Source organism: Copadichromis virginalis, linkage group LG3 (assembly GCF_057382275.1).
Source record: "Copadichromis virginalis isolate Kocher_CV1m ecotype Utaka linkage group LG3, C_Virginalis_male_GT1.1, whole genome shotgun sequence".
In the NCBI taxonomy this organism is placed as follows: Eukaryota; Metazoa; Chordata; class Actinopteri; order Cichliformes; family Cichlidae; genus Copadichromis; species Copadichromis virginalis.
Genome location: NC_140620.1, coordinates 39,182,488 through 39,199,516, shown reverse-complemented (window position 1 = coordinate 39,199,516; position 17,029 = coordinate 39,182,488). Strand labels below are relative to the sequence as shown.

General features: G+C 40.4%; 1 protein-coding gene and 1 non-coding gene across 3 annotated transcripts in view; one reads left to right on the top strand and one right to left on the bottom strand.

The window, feature by feature from the left end:
- The window catches only part of adisspb (adipose secreted signaling protein b), a 56,366-nt gene extending 44,260 nt beyond the window's left edge, over positions 1–12,106 (top strand). For both annotated transcript variants that reach the window (XM_085451019.1, XM_085451018.1), the window contains exons 4-6: positions 2,759–2,897; positions 5,774–5,899; positions 9,835–12,106. In XM_085451019.1, coding sequence (XP_085307145.1) covers positions 2,759–2,897; positions 5,774–5,899; positions 9,835–9,935 — 366 coding nt within the window. In that variant the 3' untranslated portion in view covers positions 9,936–12,106. The remainder of the gene's footprint in view (positions 1–2,758; positions 2,898–5,773; positions 5,900–9,834) is intronic.
- Positions 8,438–8,508, bottom strand: trnag-gcc (transfer RNA glycine (anticodon GCC)). The gene has a single exon. It is a non-coding gene; the product is annotated as a tRNA-Gly (tRNA).
- Positions 12,107–17,029: the final 4,923 nt, after the last annotated feature.

Below are 17,029 nucleotides of genomic sequence, written 5' to 3'. Positions count from 1 at the left end.
CCCTTTCTTGCCAGCCACGCTGTGGAGTACTTGGACGCGTGTGATGGAGCATTGTCCTGCATGAAAATCATGTTTTTCTTGAAGGATGCAGACTTCTTCCTGTACCACTGCTTGAAGAAGGTGTCTTCCAGAAACTGGCAGTAGGACTGGGAGTTGAGCTTGACTCCATCCTCAACCCGAAAAGGCCCCACAAGCTCATCTTTGATGATACCAGCCCAAACCAGTACTCCACCTCCACCTTGCTGGCGTCTGAGTCGGACTGGAGCTCTCTGCCCTTTACCAATCCAGCCACGGGCCCATCCATCTGGCCCATCAAGACTCACTCTCATTTCATCAGTCCATAAAACCTTAGAAAAACCAGTCTTGAGATATTTTTTGGCCCAGTCTTGATGTTTCAGCTTGTGTGTCTTGTTCAGTGGTGGTCGTCTTTCAGCCTTTCTTACCTTGGCCATGTCTCTGAGTAAATGGTAAATGGTAAATGGCCTGCATTTGTATAGCGCTTTTCTAGTCCATAGGACCCCAAAGCGCTTTACACTACATTCAGTCATCCACCCATTCACACACACATTCACACACTGGCAATAGCAAGCTACATTGTAGCCACAGCTGCCCTGGGGCGCACTGACAGAGGCGAGGCTGCCGGACACAGGCGCCACCGGGCCCTCTGACCACCACCAGTAGGCAAACACGGGGTTAGTATCTTGCCCAAGGATATTTGGCATGCAGCCAGGATGCAGCCTGGGATCGAACCACCGACCTTCTGATTAGTGGCTGACCTGCTCACCTTGTGCTTTTGGGCACTCCAGTGATGTTGCAGCTCTGAAATATGGCCAAACTGGTGGCAAGTGGCATCTTGGCAGCTGCACGCTTGACTTTTCTCAGTTCATGGGCAGTTATTTTGCGCCTTGGTTTTTTCACACGCTTCTTGCGACCCTGTTGACTATTTTGAATGAAACGCTTGATTGGTCGATGATCACGCTTCAGAAGCTTTGCAATTTTGAGACTGCTGCATCCCTCTGCAAGATATCTCACTATTTTTGACTTTTCTGAGCCTGTCAAGTCCTTCTTTTGACCCATTTTGCCAAAGGAAAGGACGTTGCCTAATAATTATGCACACCTGATATAGGGTGTTGATGTCATTAGACCACGCCCCTTCTCATTACAGAGATGCACATCACCTAATATGCTTAATTGGTAGTAGGCTTTCGAGCCTATACAGCTTGGAGTAAGACAACATGCATGAAGAGGATGATGTGGACAAAATACTCATTTGCCTAATAATTCTGCACTCCCTGTAGTTTGGTTTTCTTTCCCCATCAGGCTACAATGAAAATCTGGCAGAGGTGATGGGATTACAATCACCAAAGCCAGGGCTAATAATTTCTTCAGCAACTTCTTCAGTCTGAAAGAGGTTAAAATATTACACAACATCCTTTTTTTAAGCAAGTCACTACAGTCTGAAGAGGCCACTTGGATGAGTGCCGAAACGTTTTGCTCACTGAAAATGCTGCGTCCAGATGAACAGAATCAACTGTTGGGTACCTGAGCAGCTGTCTAAATCATAAATACATTCGTATTTTAATATAATAAAACCTAAGAATAAATATATGAAGAAGATGGATCTACACTCTCTGGTTTATAGAGTTAAATTATATGTAATGAGTCACTATTGGATCTGACTTAGAAACCGAGTGATACTGTATGCTCATGCTGTAGTGACTTGCATAAAAAAGAATGTTGTGTAATATTTTAACCTCTTTATGCTGCAGTATAAAGCACCTTGAGATGACTATTGTTGTGAACTAATGCTATATGTATAGGATTATTGTCTATTTTACACCAAATTGGACCTTCATTTGCAAAAATGAGTATTATACTGTTTTACCTAAGATTTGAAATTAGCTCAACTTTGAAAGAGCATAAGGTCGTCATTGGAGTGTTTTTACTAAGATCATAAATCACTTTAGAAGAGAATAATTTTCCCATAGACTTTAGTTAGAAAAGTCTCCCCTGGCCACTGGAAGGAAAGCAAGTTTCAGGCAATTACACGTTGCTGAATGCTATGTGCGTTGTTTATATGTGGAACTTGTTTGTATTAGAACTTGGAAAAGCCTAAATTTCTCACGTTTGAAAACATAAAATTATTCTCTGTTTGCCTTTTTTTGTTTCAAAAGTACTGAAATCAAACAAATGTGTTAATTTTCTTTTGTTGCAATTCTTGCACTTGATCCTGGCTATGCTAAATGTCTACCATCATTGGGTGCTAAAGTTGTTTGGGTGCTGGAGCTGATGGCTTTCATACTTGAGTAGAAGAATAAGTGCTGAAGGCTTCACACACGCGCGATTAGCATCACTAAAATGATTTTGGAGTTGAGTGAAATTCAGAGGGTAATTTGGTTTTCTTTCCCCATCAGGCTACAATGAAAATCTGGCAGAGGTGATGGGATTACAATCACTGAAGCCACAGATAATCATTTCAATTAGAGGACTCTCTCAAGGAAAACTCAGCCCGGTAGTGGAGCGCTTATATGTATCCATAAAATAAATCATTTTTATGTACCCGTAATAGGCTTACACTATGAAATGTGAGAGCACGGCTCAACCACTTTCTTCTCTATATAGACCGTCTCTGCTCAGCTAACCTTTCTTTCCCTTTGATGTGGCTGAATAAAGGAAGGAGAAAGAAAACAAAATGATTTGCCTTCATCTCTAAATCTGTGCTGGACTCTTGTTTAAAACCTCTTCTCCCTCTCTACAGGTCGGCTTCTTGAAGACACAGCACCGGTATGAAATAGTGTTCACCCTGCCTGAGATCCCAGCTCTGGGTAAAAATGTGTGTCCAGCGCCGCTACCCGGTCCACACCTCCGGATCACTGATATCACACCGGCACAAGAGGGTGAGGTCACGAGCGATGGAAAAACAAAAAACAGTTTTCCATTAAAATTGTGAAAAGTAATAATAATGTAAATTTGTAATTACGTTCAAATGATCAATGCCTGTCTGTGTCGCATCTTTTGACTGATGACTTTGAGCTAAACTAGGTCACTGGTTTGGGATTTGTCCATCATGATCAGTCTTATGTAACATGTTAGCTTAATGATTACTGAAAAAGTCAAAAATGGGAAAATCATTTTTCATGTAGTGCAGTCTTTATGTCAGATGTGATTATTTTAGATTCGCTTTAGGTAATAAAACCAAATCAGTAGTAACAGATTAGTGAATATAGCATAAGGACTGCACAACAGGCTGGCCTAAAGTCTAATATGTTAGTACCAATGCTGTGGTTTTATACTCCTATTGCTTTTAAAACCATAATATCATCTTCTTTTTCTTTGTTTGGCTGATCCCTTTAGGAGTCGTATGATGCCCTGTTAGCCTGTGCGCTGCTATACAAAGCTTTGTAGCCTCTCCAGAGTACATCGCACAAGGTTTACATTGTGTTGTCTGTTTTTGGAGGACTGCAGGCGAGTGTACCTCTGTAGCCTCTGCATTGGCTGAACTCCCATGATCCCTCTCTCTGAGAGCTAACAGAGACAAAAGCAGGAGCATAAATCCGGCTTTAGTCAGTGACCAGACTCTGTAATATTGTCAGACTTACCGGCGTTTAATAAGCAGATGCTAAGAAGAAAAAACCATAATAACAACACAGAGTAGCGTTACTAGAATGATCTGCATGCAGGCTGCTATTGACGTTAGTTGTACCTTTATCATTATTCTAACTACAAAATGTGTTGCAATAAAAACAGAGGCTTGGCTACAGAAGAAATGTTTGTAGATTAGATGAGTTATCATACGTTCTGTAATTTGGGAGCAGAGCAGTTACTACAGTTGCAATAATCTCAATTAAATGGAGGAAATGTCTTCCACTAACAGCTCACATGTATGTTGCCTGAGAGGTGAAATACAGGCTAAAAACTCAATTAAATGCTTATCTAAAGCTGTGAGATAAGCTGGTACATGTTGATAGTTATTTTGTTAAACTAATCAGCTGCCATCCTTCAGCCCTCACTTTCAGTGACACGAAGCCCTGTTCTTTCCCAGTCAGTATATGTAAAACAAGCTGCATTTGCAGTTTACAGTCATTAGTTTCCTGTTTAAACTGTGAGTCAGGCAGACCTTTTGTGGTATAAAGGTCATTGGTACGGTGTTTACAATACATTTGGGTCATTTTATATCAAAATCTCATAAAAAAAAAAAAAGTTCCCAACTGAACACCTCAGACTATGATCATATTAGAAAACTGCTTTGAGGAATCATGGCTCGAAGATGACCTGATATCAAAATGTAGGGAAAATGAGACATTTCATATTCTGTAACACGTTTTCACTGACCAACTATCTCACCTATCTCCAGTGAATGATCACAAGACAGGTAAACCATCCAGGGCACCAATGCTGAGGTTTTATACTCTTTGTTGTCATAGACATTAAATTGCTAGTAACACCATGCTTCTTCTTCTTCTTCGGCCGATTCCTTTTAGGGAATTGCCACAGTGGATCATCTTCCTCCACCTCACCTTGTCAACACCAACCCTCTGCATGTCCTTCACTACATCCAGGAACCTCAACTGTTGTCTTCCTTTCTTCCTGCCTGCCTGCTCCATCTTCAACACCCTTTGTCCGATATATCCTCTGTCTCTGCTCTGCACATATGCAAACATCTCAGTCTTGTCTCTCTAACTTTGCCACCAAACTGCCTGAGCCATCCCTCTGATGCACTCATTTCTAATCTTGTCCATTCTTGTCACTCCCAGTGAAAATCTTACATCTGCTTTCTGCCACCTCCACCTCGGCTAATGTTGATCTGCAAAATGATCCACTGTGCAGTTCCAACTGGAAATCGACTGATTGGCAACAGCATTAAAAAACAGATTATAATTCATCGTAACTCAACATTATTGACGCAGTGTGTTGACAGAGAACATAATAAAAGGCAGAAACATCCAAAAAAGGGCTTTGACTGTCCTTCAAGAACCCTCAAGAACTATTCCAACTTGAAGACATTACAAGAAAGCTGCCTCAGAGAGTTCGGACTGTGTTGAAGGATAGTGGCAGTCATATTTTTCGAAAGCATAGCTAAGCTAAAAAGTAAGTAACTCGGCAGCACAGTCACAGGCTGCAGAGTTCCAGATGGCTGAGGATTACAGCAGCAGACAGTTCAGCTCATGTCAGCACAGAGATCCTTCTTTGAAAAAAAAAAAAAAAAATCATAGGAACAGATCTGACTTTCAGACGCTTTCCTGTGTTTCTCTGTGTTCCTGCCGCCCGTCATGCCGCAATAGTCGGTAAACCCTAAACATCTGCCACCTGTGTGGGCTAAAAAAAGACATTTTTTAACTGCTAGCATGAACGTGAGCTTCTCCTGGCCAATAAAACAGCTGAAATGGGTCAGAGGTTTCTGGGAGTCATGCCGACTGCATGCCTGTAATTGAAGCAGGTTACTGACCTTTACTTTCAGTTTATCGTCACACCCTTTATATTACTCTCAGCCTGATTATGTTAACAGGTGTGCTACTATGTTTGTCTTGTGTGTGTGCGCGTGTGTGTGTGTATATATTCATGTGCTTATCAGTCAGTTGTGTTTGTTTTTTTTCCATCCTGTTGACATTTTGTTCTGGATTGTCTGACACTCGAATTATCCTTATGAAAAACATCTCACGCAGAGACGATAAAGTAGAGATGTGCGTGCGTTAGTAAAATGTGCCAATAAAGAGGAAACTTACTCTCTTTTCTGTCTTTGTTGCTATTTTTTTTGTCCTGCATGTCTCTCCAGGAGGTCTGAAGATAACGTGCGAGTACATAACCCAGCACGAGGGAGTTCTGTGTGAGGAGGTGAGGCTGCTGAGCGAGACCAACGACGACGTCTGCGTCAGAGTTAAAGTTCACGCCAGAGTCATGGGTAAGGTTGTGTTTAACAACATATATGTGATAATATAATCTTGTCTGCTTCTTCTGTATAAATAGTTACAAATACACCACATTGTATCCTATAAAAGACCTTTTTCTTTTTTTTATAGCTGAGGCATTGTGTAGTTGATTGATTTTTCAGTCATTACCATACGACTACCTATGCCCGTGAGACTTTCTATTATAAAACCATTAATCATTTGGGAACTTATTAAACTGAAATGACTGGAAGGCTTCCATAGATTAGTTGCTAAGGCTCATGAAACCTCGAAGGAAGGCCAAAGACGATTTACCTCATTAAGTGTAGAGGACAAACTGACCAGGAGCCATTTGGTTTAGTTTTTATCACTTAATTTGATTAATAAAATTTCATAAACTTGTGGAAACAAATCATACATTTTCCACAGGTTTTCTAAAATCTGAAGTGGTTCTTAAAAGTGTTTTTTTTTTGTTTGTTTGTTCCTCCATGTCTTCTTACATGAGGTAAAATACATAAATACCTGATTAACTTATTGATAAATGATTTATTTGATAATTAATATATAATTGGTAGTTCTCCCAGACTGTTAAATGACCTATAAAGTTAAATGATCAAACTACATAACATCAGAATTTGCCCTCACTGACCGCTTCATTGAGTACACCTGTTCAAGGACGCATCAATGAAAGCGCCTACTCAGCGAGTCACATTGCAGCAGCTCGATGCTTTTATCCATGTAGACATGACCTTTGGGATGTGGTGGAACAGGAGATTCACATCATGGATGTGCGGCAGCTGTGTGACGCTGTCATGTCAACATGGACCAAAATCTCGGAGGAATGTTTCCGGCACTTTGTTGAATCATGAAGAATTAAAGCAATGTTGAAGGTAAAAAGAGGGCCAACGCGGTTCTAGTAAGGTGTACCTAATAAAGTGTCCTGTGAGTGTATTTTCATTATATTTTACTTTTTAATTTATAAATGATCAGTCATTTCTTCTTTGGTTTTAAAGGGAGAACTAACAGATAATCCCAAAGGTCGCTTGTTTCTGGTGTGCTGCTGCCACCTGCTGGTTACTTTGAATTTTTGGGTCTGAATAACTTTTAAAACAACAACCAAAGTAAGTCACAATGAACCACTAAAAAAGAAAGGCTAAATTTTTTTGTGGTCAAATTTTTTAAAATAATAAAAACAAAAATGTTCAGAAATACTAACCGAAAAATCATTTTAAAAAGTCCCCTTTTCTGTGGTGAGGGATACGACAGAAACAATATGGCTCTTGTAATCCATAAATCTTTTGTTCTGCTCTGTCCTGCTGCGCGGAGGCTGTAATAATAAATTTGCATCCTCCTCTTCAATCCATGTCAGTGAGACTGAATTAGTCTGTGGCGTTTCTCTCAGCAGATGGAGAATTAGTTAAAGAATTAGTTAAAGGGGGTGCGCAGTGTGTTTTTCCATCTGTGTCTGTGTAAATATAGCAGAACGTGGTGTGTGTGTGTGTGTGTGCGTGCGTGCGTGCGTGCGTGCGTGCGTGCGTGCGTGCGTGCGTGCGTGCGTGCGTGCGTGCGTGCGTGCGTAGTTGAGGATGAATGATGGCTGTGTTGTTTAGTGTTTATTTTTATCCTCATAATGTGGCCTGAACATCTGTTCAGATGTTTGTGTGTAACTGAGTCCTGGATGAAAACCAGATCAATGGATTAAACTCTACGTCAGCTGTACCGCTCACATCAGATCAGTGACGGAGTATAATACAACTCAGCTGCAGGCTGAGCCTTTAGTCTTGTATAAATACACATGGTTGTTATCCGATGTATAGTTAATTATTATATATCCAGTGAGGCTGATAGGAAGCGTCCTAATGGTAGTTTTTAGTTAGTTATTAAAATGTAAAAAGTGATTTTATCTTGTAGGGAAACTGTAATAGACATTCCCAATATTTTAATCTAATTTGATGAAAGCTTGAACTGCTAGTTATTTTTATGTTCATCTATTCTTAAGGTGGTCGTTTGTTGGAGCCCATATACGTTATTTCTTAATACCTTAAAAAAACGGTGTATCCAAAACAGTATGGTAAAAAGAATCACCTGATGTCAAAGTGCTTTAAGTCTTTAGCCACTCACCGGTGACGATCAAAACATGTACTGTTAGAAAGCAGATTAGTGAGTTTCACATGTTGCAAGTAGGTAAGATAACAATAGGAGTGGCTGCAGACAAGCTCGCAAACGTGTGGGAGTAGTTTGATCTGGGACTCTCCACCATTTGACCCTTTGAACTGAAGAAGCTTCTCGGATGAGAGGTGAAACGTCTTCAAGCAACTTAAAGAAGTCCAGACGCTTTTCTTTCCAAGGTCCTTAGACTATGATGGCCTGGATGAGTAGTTTAGTTATTTCATGGACATATATCGTGTGTCCAGAGGGGAAGGGGATGTGTTACTTGTGAAAATTTTAAGCTTTGTAACTGTACATTCAGCTGTGTATTTTAAAGTCTACGACAGACTTCTGGCAGTAATTTTGGCAGTATTAGGGCTGGGGGGAAAAAAAATTAAAGCAATTGCATTGGCCGGGAATCGAACCCGGGCCTCCCGCGTGGCAGGCGAGAATTCTACCACTGAACCACCAATGCGTTGCTGCATGTGTATCCTGCAGTCACGAAAAAAAGCATGCGCCTGCTGCTGCAGGGTGGGGGGAGGGACTGTGGAGAAGTAGAGTAGATGCCTCAGGGGAGAAGGAGGAGGGGGGTGAAAAAGGGGGCTGCCTCTCTTAAAGGAGCCGCTCGGTCTGTGTCTCTCACACCGTGTGCACATCGTGGATTATATACATGAGTTTGAGACCGATGCCTGAGCTTTTTAAAGCCAAGTGCTCACAGGTCATGTTTCCACTTCTAAATGCTCTACAACTGTTCATAATGTGCAAAGGTGTGGCTGGAATAGGCTGACGATGTTTTATTGTTATTGCACCAGAACATGCCATCAAAGGTTATTGTCAGATTGTAATGTAGCTCCAAATAACTGACTCCTGTCAGACATTTCCAGTGCCTGACTTTCAGTGGTTGTGTCTAGCTGAAGGGTTTCAAATTGATTTAGTTCATGGACCACATTCGATTCAGTTCTGCTTTATTTAAACAGCACCAATTCACAGTGACAATCACTTCAAGGCACTTTATATTTTAAGGTACAGACACTACAGTATTAGAGAGGAAACCCCAGCAATCACACAGTCCTGTATGAGGGAGCACTTGGCAATAGTGGGAAGGGAGATTAAACAGGAAGAGATATCAGAAAGAAAAAGTTATAGATATCCAATGTTTCTTTAATTTGAGCGAGAAATAAAATTTGTTACTTTTAGGTCATTCAGGCTTCGTGCTGGGACAGCCACTCTCATAACGCCATCCACTCTAAACTAACAGCACAAGGCTTCCTGGTACTAGAACGTCCAGAAATTCGGACTTGTTTCTCTGCAGATTTTAGACTCTGCAGCCATCTAGTGGCCGGATATCGACTCTTATGCTCAATCACAAAGAGCCGCCTCCACGTCTAAAAGCCTTAAAGTTCATATTTAAAATTTGTAGTTTTTATGTGCAGACCAGTTTCATGCCTGAACACTGGGCCATATAGTACTACATGATCAAAGGTCTTTTTACTTTTTTCAAATGTAAATTTCCCACATAACTATTGACTTATCACATTTAGGTTTGTAAAGAAAGCTACAAGAGTCTTGAATATGTGCAGGATCAGAATCTGTATTTATTTTGTTTTAAATTAACATTTAGATTATTTAGTTTCATTAAATGCCTCTTACAGTAAATTCAGGCTAGTGAAGCAGGTTATTTCCCAGCATGCCCTTAGCAGTCGACAGCCTTGATTAATCTCTCATTACAGTTCATATTGTAATGTAAGAATCGCGCTGATTAGAGTAACGATTTCTTTTTGTCTCTCTGCCTCTTGTCCAGATCGTCACCATGGTACCCCCATGCTGCTGGAAGGCGTTCGCTGCATCGGTCCGGAGCTCGAGTACGACTCTGAGCAGAGTGACTGGCAGGGATTTGACTAAATGTCAGTCTTCTGTTCCCAGTTGTTTCACACATCCACAAACGCCTACAGAAGTTCACACACCTGCCATCTTCACAGATAGAAAAAGAAACAGAAACCTCCTGAGCTGCCCGTTAATACACACACACACACACACACACACACACACACACACACACACACTATTAGTGCCACGGGCTGTGCAGCTTTTCCACCTCTGGTGTGATTCACTGTTCACTGGACCTCAGAAATGGTTTTCATCCTGAGACGTGAAAAACATTCCTCAGCTCTGACCTTCACTCTGAAGGAACATGTAATTAAGTCCTCTTGCTTTTCTGTCTTCAACTGTTGTGCTTTCCTTGTTCATCCGTTAGAGGGCAGCGTCTGCCTGTAAATCAGCACAGCCTCACAACTACTTGTGGTTCAGTTTTAGTCTTTTTTTGATGTGCAAAGCCCGCCTGGATTCATAGAGTTAGGAGTAAACAAGGGCTCATTTACGACTTCAAAAGCTTGACCCTAAATTAAGGCTCTAATCTGCGCAATTCAGGGAGGACGAGAGCGAATTAGGAACATTGTTTAACATGCAATACCTCTGTGTGACTATCAGGGGTGCTAAAGAACTCTGCATCCGTTACTGCTCCAATCTCAAGGCCATCTTTTACCAGTTGTGCTGCAGTGTTCTCTATTTAAAGGAAGACCTAAATATAAAATGTGTCTGCATCTTCAGTGTTCATGTTAAACCCATCTCAGCAGGTATACCTAATATTTCTGTTGTATTTGAACCAACCTGCCCCAAACATTTCACTTTCCCCAGTCTGCCTTTCAAAATAAAACATAGGCTTGTTTCAGTAGGTGAGGAATGAATGTACAGCTGCCACACTGGAGGGAGGGGAAAGTGATGCTTCAGTACCTGCTCTCCTGCTATCTGGCACTGATCTGCTGACATATGTCAGGATTTTCTAAGCTGGTTTTCACTCTGTGTGATAGGTGTGTGTACTTTAAAAGCTCCTTCTCGTTCTTTTTTGGGGTCCTTAGGACCAAGTAAAGCGCTATACAAATACAGACCATTTACCATTTAAGAGGAGCTGACATCAAAATCTGACGTTTACCTCTCGTGTTTTAAGTCTCGTCTTTTCTTTTTCTTCTTCTTCTTTTTGTTGTTGTTGTTGCTGAGCTACAGATGCTGTTGACTCACCAGTTTTCCCCAAATTAAAAACAAATGTGTAACCAAAACAAGATCGAATCAAATATTCGGTGCATAGCCTGTAGTTGTTTTAAGGGTGTTAAACTGGGGTGAAAGAATTGGCTGATGAATTTGTTTAAATATTGTTGTTATATTATTATCGAATAATCATTTTAAAAACATTTTCATTATTTTATCCCAAACTTTTCCCTGGACCAACATCTCCTGCCCATGTGTAGACCCTTAAAGCAGTGCTTTAACACACACTGACCACCATCCTTTGGTATTTAAGTCTCTGAGGGGCTTTTTCCTTTCAGCTATTCAAGCTCCAATCTCTTGCTTTAATCCATGAAGCCTTCAGAAAAGTGCCTTTCATCGCCACATCCCGTTTGTCTCTTAACTCCCCGTTGTTCATCCGTCTGCATCCTGTCACCCGAGCAGTTTTCAGGTTTAGCCAGTGTTAGTCCGAGCCACCCAGGACTCAAACATCTGGGGTCATAAACCGGAAGCACCTAAACTTTGGAAGTTTGCAGGTTTCAAACCACTACTTCCACCACCTCTCTGTCCCAGCGCCGTCTTCACAGTGCAACTGCAGATCAGAGGGAGCTCTGCTAACTTAAATTTGTGCTTAAAAGATCAAGTGCCATGATCTGGCTGCACTGCCGTCTCTTTATAATCTCCTCTGAAAGAAGTCCTAACATCTCCTTCCTGCTGGTTAATGTTCATGTTTTTGTTGTTACTCGTTCTGTTGTTGGTTGCATTCAGCCTTAAAGAATTCAATTTAGCGTGTAATTTTTTTTCTTATTATTAGACCACGCGCACTGGGTATAGTAAAGATTGGATAGATTATTTTGATGTTTGTTTGTGCACGATAGGTCAGAGATCCATCTTAGTGTAAAGCTGAAGTGCTCGATAGGTTTCAGGAATGTAGCAGTTTATTTGTTGCTCCCGGTATGTTTGATTTGTATTTTTAATGTTGAAAATGAATTAAAAAAAATGTATATGTTTGAGTCTGGCTGCTCTTTGTGTCCGCTGTCAGTGCATTTCAAGGATGCTTGGTGGCAGTCTCCACTGTCACTGCACAACAGATATCCTGCAGAAAGTCTATTCAGTCTTTTACACAAAGTATTTCTTTATTTGACTTCAGTGGATAGGGAAAAAAAAGTTTTTTACCCTCTAAAAAATTTAGATGAATTGTGAAGTCTTCACTTGATTTAGGGTTACTTTATGTTCTCGACATTACAGGATCTTTGTGGAGAAAAGTTTCGCATGAGACTGAACACAAAATGTACTTGTAACCGGTTCATGGAAGCTTTACAAGAATTCAGTTCATGTTTCTGTCCAACACACAAACCTCATGACATCCTCCTCTTAGTCAGATTTAGTGATTTACTGTAAATGTCCCAAACAGTACAGACTACACTCCTTTTCTTTTTCTTGGATCATGATCTAGAATTATAATAATATTTTTGTCTGTGTTCAATTATAATTTTAATTGAATACATGGGATTACAAAGGTTGAAGAAAAAGTCTCATCCACCTCATATTTCCATATATGTCTGTCAGGACTCAGAATCAGAGAAACTTTATTAATCCTAGAGCAGCATGCACCCACACAACAGACAACACAGCAATCCTATTAAATGAAGTGTAGAAGTAGAAATATAAATAATATAAATATATATATTTTTAGAGAGAGACTTTATCTCAACATCTACAGGCAGGCTGTGCACACACAACAACAAAAGTTCTCATCGTGTTCAGGTTTAGTTGTTTAACAACCTGCAGGCCTGCATCAAAATTATAACCGGGACGATGTGCCATTACTCCCGATTCTTGAGTTTACGCTCCGCTTTAAAACTTCCACACTGGAATTTCTCCTATAAATAAATCAATAAATAAAAGCGGACGCAGCACCGTGAGAAAGCAGGAGAGGATGTTGTGGATTCTCTCCTTTATTCCTCTCCAGCTCGTTTCCAAACATTATATAACCAATCTTAAATAACCGCCGCTCTTGCAACTGCGTAATGTCGCAGTTTCAAAGGTCGCAACCCTCCCACAAACGTCCACACAACACCAAACTGACGCATTTCTAATTTGCTTACGTTTGACCTTCAGATTTGTTTTCTTCTCATCAGTTGATGGGCGGCTTTGGGGACAAAAACAAAGAAAAGAAAAGTTTGAAGAAAGTCCGCAGTGTTCAGATCACAGAGGTCTCTGCGCTCCTGGGACCCTCTGTAGTCCTGAACTAAACCCGGATTCGCCAGCCCCGATGCTGCCGCATCAAACTAAAAATCATTTAAAAAAGAAAAAAAGAAGGACAAACAGCCGTTTGACCTAAGACTGAGATCACAGCTCGCTTTTAACTTTTTCTTTCTCTGAAAAAAAAAAGTAGTCTGGGGGAAAATGCAGAGCTGCACGGATCTGCATTTAAACTAATAACCTTGTGATTTTCTACTTTCTTGTTTTCTTTGTCATTTGAGACTCCTCCTGTTGTTAAAGTGAACTCATGTCTTTGAATAATGACGTGCACAAAAGCAGGAGTCAGTAGCTCTTTAAATACTCGGTGAGGAGACAGAAGCACAACTAACATAACTTTAGTAGTTTTCATATGTGGTCACGTTTGGACCAGTGTAAGCAGCAGCGGTGTTTGGATCCCGTGGAAGAAACCAAAAGGCAACATGTATGAGGACACCAGACAAGCGCTCTGAATTATCACATTGATAATTTTCTGTGTGTTTCTAATAAATGCTGTAAAACTCTAATAATAATAATTTAAATTCATTATTAGTTAAACTCATTTAATTTCAAGTGAAATTCTAATTTAAAACATTACCACAACGATAGTGTAGTTTGTGTAACTTTGAAGTGTGGCGTTATATTCAAAAGTTTTCCTTCCGTTTAAAAAAATATTGATTTTTCTTCTTTCTTTTCTTTTTGTTGTTGCAGATTTTAAACGGGGAGAACTGAATCTAAAATTGAAATTTGTGTATTTCTCATGCTTATTATTATATTCAGTAGTCCACGGGCAAAAAAATAAATAAAATAAGAAGATTTTAGAGCAGTAATCGCGCATTTCAATACCAACACGAAATCATATTTATAAAAAGGTACATTTCGTTCAAACAGTTTGACCTTAGAGCCACACAGAAGGCTACTTTGTCTACAGAGCGTCACTCCACAGGTTTTATTTGGCGGGTCTTTTCCTCCCGGGACTGAACCTGGGATTTTTTGTGTAAACCACCACACTGTGGACCACTTGTTAAAGTTAGTTTCCTCCACTTTGTACGTAAAAACTTTGTAGAGAAACCTTCAACGGGCCAGAGCTCCTCTGCGTCCGTTTTAACGAGCAGCAGCATTCACACACACTGCACGCGCACATTTACCGAACAAACAGGAACTCCGTGGAGGCTCGTGTGTGACATCTAACGCACTTTGTTTGTGGTTTTTTTGTTTTGTTTTGTTTTTTGTTTTAAAAGAGTTTCTAAGAGGCTCGTGCAGCCTTTTATGTCCTCGTTTGAAATCTTCCAGTGGGAGACTTTTCCCCTTTAAATTGTGATAAAAACTTCACTTGTTTTTTATATTCACATAGCTGTGTTTGGCATGGCTCCACAGAGGCAACACTCAGGTTTGCTCATTAAATGAAGTTAAAGTGAAAACTCTAACAATTCTAATAAAAATCGTTACATGGATTCTTACACGTGGACATGTTTGCGCAGAGCTTGTGTGAGATGTGTGCCCTCCCACTGACCTCCGGGATTACAGTAATCTCTGTTGATTGATCTGATTGATCAGATTCATCTCCACGAGGCCGCAATCCGCACACGGGGTGGCGGTGGTGGTGGTGGTGGGGGCGCAGATGAGGCAGTCGGTGAATGGTGTAAATAAAGCGTTTTTTTCTTTTGGCCTTTGGGCACGAGCTTTTCCAAACAGTGCGCAGGTCTGGGTGGCTGTAAACACCGGTATCATGTGACGCAGAATATGCGCTTTGATTTAATGTAAGTGAGATTTCAGGAGATTAAATTTGGATCTCACCATGATGATACTAAAAAACAAAAGTGGGGGAAATTTGTTGTTGTTGTTGTTGTTGTTGTTGTTTTTTCAGGATAAACCTGAACTCAGATCAGCACAGCATAAGGAAAAAAACTTTCTAAAAAAAGATTATTGTTATTATTATGCATTATTTTATACTTCCAATGCGATAGCGACATTTAATGAATAGTGACGAGTGCAGACTATAAAATGAAGCGCAAAAGGAAAGTTTAAGAAAGTCAGTATGTTGGAAAAAAAACAAACATCTTAACTGAAATTACGAATGAGGGCACTTAGAATAAAAACATTACACAGAACCACTTCGGTATTAAACGCGTGTAAATTGATGCTGTATTAACATATAAAAAGCATCCAAATGTTTCTTAAATGTACACCAGCATTTAAGTGCTTCCCTATATCGCCACAGTAAATGTTTTTGATATGAAGCATTTAAGGTGAAACAAAACACTGTATCTCCTGTTTGTTTTGGGGCATCTTTTGAAGAGGACCGATCTGTTTACTATTGCACAAATTCAGCCGTGTCTTTTAATTTCATGCAACCACTGTTTGTGCACGTTCACTGTTTATTAACAACACAGGGTTGTCCCCGTCTTGATCTCTCTATCATGCATGTGTCCATCCATCTAACGCTCTCTAAAAAGCCTAAACAAGCAGGTGTGTCAGTCGGCAGCCAGGCCTGAATGGAAGTACTGGGGTACAATTAGGCATCAAATGTAGCAGCCAATAAATAAATAAATAATCTGTACTTGTTAACATATTAGAAACATGAAAATGTTTCCTAAAAACACCCAAAGAAATCAAGCTATGAGGAGTCTTCAGAAAATTGAATATGGAGGGAAAAATCTGTTTTTTGGAGGGCAAAAACATTGGAGACAACGAGGAAGAAGGTGTGTGTGTGTGTGTGTGTGTGTGTGTGTGTGTGTGTGTGTGTGTCGCTGTGCAGCAGCAGCAATCAGTCCCCTCTTGTCTCTCCGCAGAGTGCAGCGTCTGATTGACAGTTTCTATTCATACTCTGTGAGATTAGGCCAGCTGAAAGGAGTAACGACCCATGGCTGTGCGCAGTAATTACGGCTTCGGATAAGAAAAATAAGAAAAAACACACACGGCAAAACTATAATTATATAATCCCATTCAAAATGCCCCCCTTTTTCCGCGCTGTTTTCAGACACGTTTCACCTGTAAAGAGGAAATTCCATCCAATGTTTCAGTTGCGCCCGCGACTGAAATTATCTCACAATCACAACAAACTACAGGCTGCACCATCAACATCAAGCTGGCAGAAGAAAATAGACCGGTGAAAAGATGACTCCGCGCATATACAGTGGCGCTGGCAATGAGCCGCTTTATCTCCAATGGAAAACAAATTGTAACCTCACTTTGTGCTGCTTCATCTCAGTGCTTGTGACAGATTTGTGTGTTAACAGCGTGCAGTGTGCTTACCATCCATATCATAAACAAAAGACCAGACAATTCTGTGCAGGCTAAGGGGGTGGACAAAATAACCGGAAAGCCTATTCAGACAGTTGGTTTAACTCTTTGGTCATTTTCAGAGTGGAGATTGTGACACTATGGCACCGGATTAAATTTTCAAAACACGTGTTTTGCTGCTGTTGCATCCATCCTCAGGATACAGCTGCTTTTGGCTGGAAGCTAAAAATCCAATCTCTGAACTAAAGCTATGCAGATAAAATATTTTGTAGATACCACACATTTAAAAAATACATGTATTTTATTTATTTATTTAGCTATGAGCTTTGTTTTTTATTTATTTTTTTACAAAATTATGGCCTCATCACAACAACATTCAGGGGCACAACAACTTTCTCAGAAAAAAATCCAACTCAGTTTTTGAGGTTCTGCGTATTGAAGCGACTCTGTCC